The 10,904-nt window shown below is 33.6% G+C and overlaps 1 protein-coding gene across 1 annotated transcript; it reads right to left on the reverse strand.

The window, feature by feature from the left end:
• Window positions 1–6,324: 6,324 nt before the first annotated feature.
• On the reverse strand, window positions 6,325–7,587 carry LOC113704603 (uncharacterized). Its single transcript, XM_027226490.1, has one exon. It carries the CDS (start codon window positions 7,585–7,587, stop codon window positions 6,325–6,327), a length of 1,263 nt encoding a protein of 420 aa, XP_027082291.1.
• Between the last annotated feature and the right edge of the window lie 3,317 nt (window positions 7,588–10,904).

Consider the following 10,904-nt stretch of genomic DNA (forward strand, 5'->3'; position numbering starts at 1 on the left):
AGCAATACCTTTATATATAATACTTGTCAAACAATATCCGACTTAATATATTTTCAACACGTTTTAGATGCCTTCGTGTGTTGTGTCAGGCTTGCATAATTAGCTTGTCTAACGAAAACAATATGTTGTTTATTGTTCTTGTGCAACCTATGAAAAGGACAAATTAGGTTAATATACTTTTTAAAAATTAGAAAAATTCAAAACAAACAATAAGCAATTAACTCAAACTAATCAATAATTAAGTATTAGTAACTAGAAATTAAAAAGTAAAAGAGAAGCAAAACTCAAAATAGTTTATACTAGTTCAACTATCCTCCTTGGTGCTTAGACTCGCTCCTAAGCCACATCAATATTTGGTGTTTATTCCAGTTAGTGTCTCCTCAAAAGTTGGCGAGACAATGACATTTGAACAAATGCAATTCATTCAGGCTCACACTAAATACGACTGTTCTAATTGATCGAAGACTTTTATACTCTCGCAAAGTAACCTCACTTTGTTGCAAAGTCACTCTCCTAATGAAAACAACACTTGTTTAGCTCACAAATGTGATGATTTTTTTTGCCTAATTTACTCTAGACACAATTGAGTTTTAATAGGTGAAAAAATTAGAGCTCTTAGGGTTAAAAATTTAGCTATTAAAAGTAAGCAATTAGATAGTTCGGATAACCAAAACCTTCCTTAATGCATCCATGCATTGGTTTTAAGTATTGTAAAAAAACTATGTTTTTACCTTTGTCTAAATAGCCAAAATACACCTCTACTCTCCTTTGAAGTTTGCATCCAAAATCTCAATCCTTACCTTTTTTATCTGAATAAGTGGTAGTGCTTGGTTCTTCTTTCTTTTAATCTGCTCTCATTGGTCCCAATTGTACTCTGTAATTTTAAAGATTCGGACAAACTTTAACTAATAAAAAGAACACTCAATCACAAATATTAATCCCTATTTTTATCATTAATTTGTTATCATTATAACTTGGAAGTAGTTTGAATATTAGGGTTTTTTATTGCTTTTATCAAAATTATTTTCTAAATACGAAAACACTTTTGTACTTCCAAAAGTTATGGTTAAAGTATTTTCAAAAATAAAAATAATAGATTGTTTTTTATTCATCATGAAAACTCATAAAAAATTTCGAATTCTAGAGTCTTGAATATCCCTTTCTTTCTTATGACAAAATGAGGGTGTAAAAATCTGATAATATAAAAAGCAAATAAACATTCTTTTTCAATAAAGCTCCCATTTGTATTTGTGTTGAGCTCCTACACTATATTACATACTAGTTTTTAGCTCACACATGTCTAAATAGGTGTCTAGATTGTTAGATTTTGTGAGAATATAGGTTTGGCTATGAGAAATAGATTTAGTAAGATTTTAAAATTGTATTCGTTTAAGATTTAGTATTTTTAAAGCACTTACTAAAAGCAGATGCACTTGATAAAGTTATAGTCTCATATAGTAAGGGCAAACTTTTATGTATGACAATGGTTTGAGCAATAGTTAAATGATTTGTGAATAGTTTTTTTTAGTCCGTAAGAAATCTTGAGATGGCAATATTTTGTGTGTTCATGCAAAGATGATATGCATGTTATGAAATATGTATAAATCTATGCATTGTGTTTGGAAAAAATACAAATTTGTGGTTCCAAGAAAATAAAAGAAGCACTAAAATAAAGAAGTAAAATAATTGTTCAAAATCGCTACAAATACGAGCATAGGCAAAATGAGGAACACACTTTCCTCTTTCAAAACATATACTAACCTATCTATAAATTCTGTTGCTTAGCAACTGCTGAATACTCAACACGAGAAATCATATTCCTAATACTTCAATGAACCTTTTAGAATATCAAGCTCATGAAAGCCAATTAAGATAACTAAACCTTCGTGATATATATACAACAAATCCAACTGTTCTTCAATTTGTTAATTTTTTTTAGAACTATGAATTTTATTAATTATTGACAGCTGAATTACAGAAGGCGTGCCGTGATCGAATATAAGGAAACTGTCTAATTTCCAAGCTAGAAATGCCTTTTACGCCTTTTGGGAGCGTTGCTGCATCATACGTGGCAGATTGCCTGGTATTAGCCGTGTGCTTTGCGAGTTCGTCAGCTGCTGAATTGATCTCCCTGTAGCCAAATCAGCCGTGGCTAACTCAAGTCGTATTTGCCTTAAGACACCGTCAATCCTCCATGGTGAAGGTGAGGTGTGGTTTACTGAGTTGAGCAGTTGCTGAGAATCCATTTGCACAATCACTTTTGTCGATCCCAAGGTTTTGCAATGCCAAAGGCCCTCCAAGAGTGCCATAGCCTCTGCTTCCATATTTGTGTGAAACCCGTAGAAGGAGGAGAAAGCCCCCTTTACCTGGCCATGGTGGCCTCGAATGATGCCTCCCACTCCCGAAATGCCTGGGTTCCCAAGCGAGGAGCCGTCCACTTTGAGCTTGACGTAAGGGAAAGGAGGCAAGGACCAGGTTAATGTCACATTTGTTTTGTGTCTGGGCTGCCTAGAAAAGGTTGGTAATCCCAAGAGTGGCAGAGAGACATCCTCCGAGCCAGAAAGGGCAAAAGGGTAAGCTGTACCAATCATGGTTCAAAGACTGGACGTGACTGAGACGACTCGGCCGAGTCGTCACTAGAACGGAGTTTTTCGATCTGATACCGGAACGAGATAATTCCGAAATAATGAATCGTCGAAAATTCGTCCGAGACATTTTCGAGACAGATAAAAATGGTCGAGTCGCCCGAGTCAACTCGAATTTTTATTTTTATTTTTTGCTATTTTTAAATTATTTTTGTTTATCATATTTTTTACAATTTTTAGAATATTAAATATTTTAAAAATTTACATCTCACCGAGCCCGCGACTGATATGCTAAGACCGATGTAGAATGGTCTGGACTGCGACCACGACTTTGAACCATGATACCAATGACGTTTAGCGACCAAGAAACTTGGTGGCAGAGTTGGGTTGGAGATGCCACAATGTTCTCGTGTACAGCCTTGTTTCTCACCTTCCATAATAGTTCCCAACATATCAGCAAAGGAAGTGAGCTAAAGAGGCCTTGAGCGATCTCCCGGCTGAGAGTGTCCACCATCCTTGTAGTTTCTGTGTAAGAGAGTCCGAAGCTGCCATGTGAATAGTCAGCCCATGGTCAAACCTCTCCCAAACTTGGCGAGCCATCCGACACTCGACAAAGCTGTGCTGCAGCATCTCTTCATTGGCGCAGAAAGGGCACTTAGAGGGTAGGTGGAATCCAAAAGGCTGCAAAATGTCTGGGCAAAGGAAGCATGCAATTAAGCAGCCTGCACATGAAGATTGAGATCCTGAGGGGGATCCGCCGACCCCAAATTAGCCTCCGCGAGCCGCGATAATTGTTATAATACAAATATGATGGAAGTGTTATGTTCATTAATTATTAGATGTAAATATTCCACCACAATTATTCCTAATTTATTGTTTATTTTTATAGAGTAATTAAAATTTTATTAGCAAAGGTGATGAGTTTATCCTTTCTTATTCTTTTCTTTTATCTTGTTTGTAGTTTTTTTCCTTTTCTTTTAATTTGATTTTTAATTTTTATTCTTTTATTTTGATGTGTATTTTCTTGGTATTTTGTAATTTTAAACCTATTTCTATAGTATTAATATTATTGACTAACCATGAGTAGGTAAAGAGCTTTGGTTAGGAAGTTTTTCATGTGTATAATTGTTATAATACAAATATGATGGGATGTGATCGTATATTGATAATTGCCACTATAAATGAAATATAATAAATTACATAATAAAAGAAGAAGTGCATAATAGGAGGTACAGAACCTAAGACAATATTGTGCTTACACTCCAAAGCACCAAGACTCACTATACTTTTATAATAGTAATGATAATGCTATCTTGAGTTATTGTACGATGTACGCCAATGAAGGACAATATAATCTGTTAGTATTGTTTACATATCATAATTTAAGACGTATGCCACTAAAAGAGAAAATGAATGCCATCAGCTAGAAACACTCCAGATGATGCACTAAAAGATTCTATTCTTGAATTAGTGTTTTCTCCTCAAGAAATGATAATTTTATCATTCTTGTGTATCAATCTATCAATCTACTAATCCATTTATATTGACAAATGTTTTTCCCTTATTTTGCTTTTCTTTAGCTTGGTGAACCGGTTCCCGTGCCGCTTCACTGAAGGATTTCTTTTTTTTTTTTTCTTGTGCAGTTAGATGCTCCACTTTCAAGTCTGGTGGGAAGTCCACCTCCATATGTTTTTACTTCAACATCTATTGGTCATGCAATTGATTTGATGTTGGAAAAGAGGCACTAAATGGTCATAATTGTAAGGCATAATGAATTGAATGGTTTGTCTTATGGCTCAAACTTGAGGGCAGTTGGAGTTTTAACTAGAGAAAGTTTACTTAGACTTTCTCAAGCTTCATCACAGACCAAAGGTAAAGAATTTTGTTTGAGTAGAAATTCCATGTAAACTTTTGATCAAAATATCATAATTTTCGTCTGCCCTTCTCAAAGTAGGGCATATTGGATGCATTCCATATAATAGACTATGTTTTGATTGCTCGTGAGAAACTACATTAAAATATGAGTTGTTCTCTAAACACAATCGAGGGGAAATGAGAAATAGCTTGTAGTATGGGTTACAGAATGACTTTTGTAATTTTTTAATATAAAAGGCAATATTGCTCGTGGTTCTTAAATATCTCAAGTTGCAAATATGTAACCTATGTGGTTTTGAATAATCTTTATTCTTGATTCCTACCTTTTCCTTGTCCCTCCAGTCGTGCATTTAGTCTCTTCTACCCACTCCCATTGCCATGAAAAGCTCCCCTCTCTTGTGGCCATCACTTGCCCAAATAATTCCCCACACCAATTCTGACGTCTTGCCACTAGAAGTTACCTTGATCTTCTCAGCATCAACCTCCAAGCCTAAAATCGAGGTCTATTGCTGAGTTTTTTCTTTTCAAGCTTCATGAAGATGAATCAAAAGTGAATTATCTGATTCCCTTATTTTTCTAACATAAATAAAACCATAATTACATATCTAATTCTTAATAAAAATGTCACTATTAATGAAAATTTATCTACAACTATTCATATCTTTTTTCTTTATTCAAAATTGCTATCCATAGTTGTGCCACACCACTAACTTCTTTACGATGGTTGAAGTATACTTTTCTTCTACAATTTTCCAGCGGTAATGAAAATCTGGATCTTTTTGACTCCTGAGTTTCATGAAATGTTTCCAATTTTCATTGCAAGTTTACTATGTTAAAAAATAGTTGACCTTTATTCACTTCAGAAAAGATGTGATATTCGGGAACATGCTTGCTTTAAAACCTAGATGCATGCATTCCTATTCAGTTTCATGTCTTATTTAGATATTCTTAATCTCCTGCATTAAACTTTTGATCCTCTCTTGACGCTTTGCATCAGAAGGCATAATTTTTTTAAAATTCAAAATATTGAGGAATTTCCTGTTACGAGACGTACCTATTTCCTCAATAAGATATTAGCAAAAATATTTAAGTAATCTTTCATATGATCCATTGCTAAGTAATAATCTTTATTAGTGCTACATAAAACCAAATGCTTTTTACACTTCCAATATCCATTTTTCATTTTAATTATATCAACATTATGAATCTTTTCAATAGTTAGGGCAAAGAAGTGAAAGAACATTTTTAGTATTTTAGACCAAGTGTATGTGATACCGTCTTCATCTATACACATTTTTAGTTACAGATTGTATGAAATGCTATACTCATACTACTCTCCTGCTAGTAAATGTCCAAAATGGTAACCAATCCAATAATGGAATTCTAACCAATCAAGAATAATCATTATGTTCCTTTATAAGTAGCAAAACTAATAAGCAAATAGTGCCTGAAAAATATAATTTAGATTTTTTATAGATGTGAAACTAACTATTTAACAACTGGCATAGTGATTGACTACACTCCTACACACATCTGGGTCGATTTTATTGCTTTTGGTAAATGACTGAGGAGTACTACAACATTACAATAGAAGATAGCTAAAATGTAAAATACAATTGAAGAGAAATGTAAACTTTTACAATAAAACATTTGTTCAGGGAACATAAGGCATTGTTTTTAGATTGCCTGAATGAATTAGGCAATGATGCAGACTCCCTCTATAGAGAAGTCATCATGTTTTAGAAAGATCTTCACCTATAACTATGCATTTCATGAGTTTGAATCTCCATGAAAAAATGATTTTCTTTTTTTGGGCAAGATTAACTAGTTTACATACCATATATATTAGGAAAATCATTCAGCATCACTTGTTGTCTTGTAATGATATGACAGTTTCAAAAGCACCAGCTAAGGCTTTCACCTTGTTCTTCCTTTGTTCTCGAAGCTTGCTTGCAGTCACCTCTATCACATTGTTGGATAATGGCGCAGAATCATTTTTCCCTTGAATCACTTCTGGTTTTGTTGTTTCCCTTTCAGGACCTTTCTTCACTTCTTTGGCAACATCCTTTGCAGAATCTGTTTCATGCTGTGAGTCAAGAACTAGGCTTCCATCACTACTTTCTTCCTTTTCATCAAAGGTTTGAGCAGCAATAGTATCCTCTTTGGTATTTTCTCCTTCCATCTTTGGGGCCTCAACTTTAGGGCCTTCTTCAACATTTTCGTCTTGATTGTTGATATTTTTTTCCTCTTTATCATGTGGATGTTCTAGAATTTTTGATTGATTGCTAGTAATTTCTCCAACCTGTAATTCATCTTCTGGTTCTTCAAGTCTAGCACCAATGTTTGCATCTTGGTCTTTCAAAATTGAGGACGACTCAATCATCTTGAATTCCTGAAGTTCATAGCTTTCTGGTTCATATTTTGTCACATTGGAATGTATCTTATCTTCAAGGACCAGAAATTCATCTGTTACACTTACATTTTCTTTTCCCACATTTAGAATGTCTTCATCAATTTCATTAATTGTTGAACCCAGATCTTCTTCTTGATGTTCAGCTACTTGTGGAAAATCAACCGCAACTGGAGTATCAACTGTACCATGAGGTCTTTCAGTTGGTGGCTTTACTGAAAAAGTACTACCCTGAGTTTCTTGGTTCTTTATAGTTATGTTGCTTGTTTTCACATTCTTTGGTCTTGGATGCAGGGAGTGCTCTCTACCATCAGATTTTGGTACCTTTGATAATCTATCTGATGGGGATTTTTGTGAAGTAGTGGTTGTCTTAACACCAAAAGAGGAGGATCTAATATTTCTTTCCCTAGGATTAGGAGAAATTCGTGTTTTTTGTACATGAGATGGTGGGAGGGGCTTGTCAAAGGATCTTCTTCTAGCAAGGGTTGCCTTCTGTGCAGACTCACTGGGAGGATGCTTCTTGACATGAGACCTAGAAGCATCAAGAGCTGAACTTATGGTTGGCTTAAGATAGTTTGGAACGCTTCTTTCTGAAGTAGTTGAATCATGTCTTTTATTAGGAGAATGCTCTTTTGAAGTGCTGGGACTTTTCTTAGAAGATGGAGAAATTCCCCTTTTTTCCTTACCTGCCAAGCCTTCTTTTACCCTTGTTGCCATCTCTACCTAGCAAATTGAAAAATAACTTTTGAACCTTTGCATAATTATTAGCAAATGGAACATTCTTGAGATGGATATGTTTATGCACGGATGTACGTGAAGAAAGAAAGAGTTAAAAAATAAATAAATAAAAAACTAAGAAAATTCAACAATGAAAACAGGGACAAATAAATAGAAATACAAATTCATGACATCATCTTAATACCTACCCCAATATGCAAATTTGAACTTATCTACGGGGTTGTGGGATGTTTGCGCTATTGTGAACTATATGTAAGGGAAAATGGGAAAACACCCAAAGATTTTAAAAGCTTATAGAACCAAATTCTCTGTGAAAAAACTAAAGTTATTCTCATAGAACTTGAATCCAAATGATCATGAAAATTATGCTTGGCTGTTTGAGTAGCCGGTCACAGCAATTCAAAGACTTGTACATAATCAATTCAAAGTTACTGCTGAATTTTTGTCAGCCTAAGATGGATACAAATAATTTTTCAACTTTACTCAATCAAAGTGGCTGATGGATGGTTCTCTTCCATGTATTAGATAGATCAGGATGGCATTTTACATATGACAACATTGAAGCATTCTGCCATAATTTGTGTTTTTGAAATAGGATTTCTGCTTCAAAACCCAAATATCCCAACTGCAGCCAAACATGAAATCAAAATCCTAGGATCAGCTTTGGCACATTCTAACCAAGAAAGTTGCATTTTTTAATCACAAATAGATGGATTGGTCCTTCAATTAGCAAAACTTCATTGTACAGGTAGCAGTGTATCTGTCTATCCTGGTTAAACTTGATTTGCATACTAGAACTTAGGAGAAAAACATTGAATTTAGCAACCAAATTCTTATTAATTTTTTTTCCATTTACGTATATACATAGGCACTAGAATAATTTGAACAAAAATTAAACAAATCAAGAATTGGACAAGATAGTAAGCTTTACAACCAATACACAGACACAATGCAAGAGCAAAGAAAAAGGAAGAGTTATTACCTTTCCTTGAGCGAAGAGTTAATACCTTGTTGGTAACAATGTTGATGACTGCTTGAGGACTTCTTGTCGTGTATTGGAAGGAAAGAGACAAATGATTTCAAATGAGAGGATTGATAGGTAGAGGAAAGATAAGGTGATTGGAAGACTGGTAGTTTGGTTGTTTATTAGTTAGTTATATGAGCGGGAATTATGCAGAGCCCAAGGTGGGCAATGGTCCTTGAGCACAAAACATGACATTATTTATAAGCACCGTTCTTGACTTTTTCAAAGAGAAAATTATTTACATCTGTGTTTTCCATTTTTATTGGAACCGTTTGAAAAATATTGCATGTTGGATTCCAATACTTCCATTATTTCCCTCCATCTCACAACTAGACTTTATTTTATTTTATTCGTTCAACTATTGTGTGTGTACATGCAAAAGTCTATCTTTTGCAATGCATATTAATTAAATTAACTTGCAAACAATATATTCAGGACACATTAGTGCAGAAATTACAGTTTAATCTATGTTTGCCAAATCTATTGATCAAAATAGTAAGATAATATGCAACATTTTCAAACTTTAGAAATAAAAAATGGCCCATTTGAATATCAAATTAATTTCTCAATTTTTTAATTTTTTTGTCAAATTCTCATCCTAATTCTGCATTCCCTCTCTAACGTGCTTCTCACCCTTCTAAACTTATTTTTTGGGAAAGAAAAGAAAGGTGAGATTGGTTTGTAACGTCTATGTTTAAAATTTGGTAAGTGCATGTATAGTCGAAGTAAATAACCTATAGTTGGCTTTAATGGAAATCAACTCGGGAAAAACTAAAAAAGTTTTAGGGCTTAATTATATTTACCTCCTTTGTCTATTGACCAAATTACAATCAACCCCCCTATGTTTTAAGAATAACACTCATCTTCGTTGACCGATCACATAATAAGAACAGCATGGTAAGTGTTCAAATCATGCCAACACCAAAATTATCCTAAATATTTTAAAATATCAGCTATTCCTAATTAAATAACTGAATCAACACTATCTGCATTTTCAACTTAGAGAAAAGAAAAAAGAGAAAAAAAATTAGACAAGAAAGAAAAAAGCAAAAATGAGAGAAACAAGTAGCGAGAAAAGAGCCACCAACATGCACTCTTCTTCTCCTGGTGATCTCCTTATTTTTCCTCCCCATGCCAATAATCATAAGATTTAAACAAGAATAAATAAATTTGGCACATCGACCAATTCCCTATTGTACACATGTGGCATGCCATTCACTTTCATCACTTTTATATGCTACAAAGAGCTAGTGATAGGTAGTATATATAGTAGGCAAAATGGTTGGTAGAATTGGGGTGAAGATGGGAAAAGAGACTAGAAAAATAGTTGTTTGGTTCAATTAGGTGAGGATGATGTGATAACCCAAAAAAATTTAAATTGATAACAACATGGACAATAATGATAATAGAAAAAGATAAGGAGATATCTTGATAATTGTCAAGGAGTCATTAGATGGGTCGGGATCCTCTCAATTAGTTTTCTCTCCATTATTTTCTCCATTTATTGATATCTAAAATTTTATAACTCAATAAAAAAAAGAATAAACTTGGAATAGTATTGAAAACCTCCCCTAAGTTTTTTTACAATTGCAGCCACCTTTTTCTGAGGTTTGAAAAATTACAAAAACCCCTATTAAAAATATATCTCTTGTTATATAAGCACAAAAAATTCAACGAATATCCCATATTGCCCTATTTGATTTGTAAAACTAATTAAACAATGAAAGAAATCAAATAGGGCAATATGGGATATGAAATCAAATATGACCGTTGCCTATTAGGTAACAATTTCAAGATATTTCTTTGTATGAAATTTTGAACCATGTTTGAAGACATTTTTTTTGGCACGTGGACATTTTATTTTTGGTAAGGTAATTTATGAAGATACTCCTTTTTAACAAATGCGTCCATATTGGTTAATTCTTTCTTTATAGAGTTAAGAAAAATGTCTATTTGGTGGAACTAAGAATAGAATATAATATACAAGATATATAAGATGAGGCTAGAGTTTCTAAATTAATGAGATAAGTTTTCCCATTTTTTCTTTTAAACTCATTTTCACTTATGATTTGTAGAGTTTGTAAAGATTATTGTAATCTTTCCATAACATCAAGAGATGTAACATTTTAAATCTTGGTGGAGGTGGTCACAATCATCAGAAACCTCAGAGGTTTCTGAAATTATTCCCATAAAATTTCATATTTACAAAAGTAGTTGTGTGACGACTCCACCTCCCCCTAGGGTGTACCTTAAGATTTAAAGGACCGCTTGC

The sequence above is a fragment of the Coffea arabica genome, chromosome 8e (genome assembly GCF_036785885.1).
Source record: "Coffea arabica cultivar ET-39 chromosome 8e, Coffea Arabica ET-39 HiFi, whole genome shotgun sequence".
NCBI lineage: Eukaryota > Viridiplantae > Streptophyta > Magnoliopsida > Gentianales > Rubiaceae > Coffea > Coffea arabica.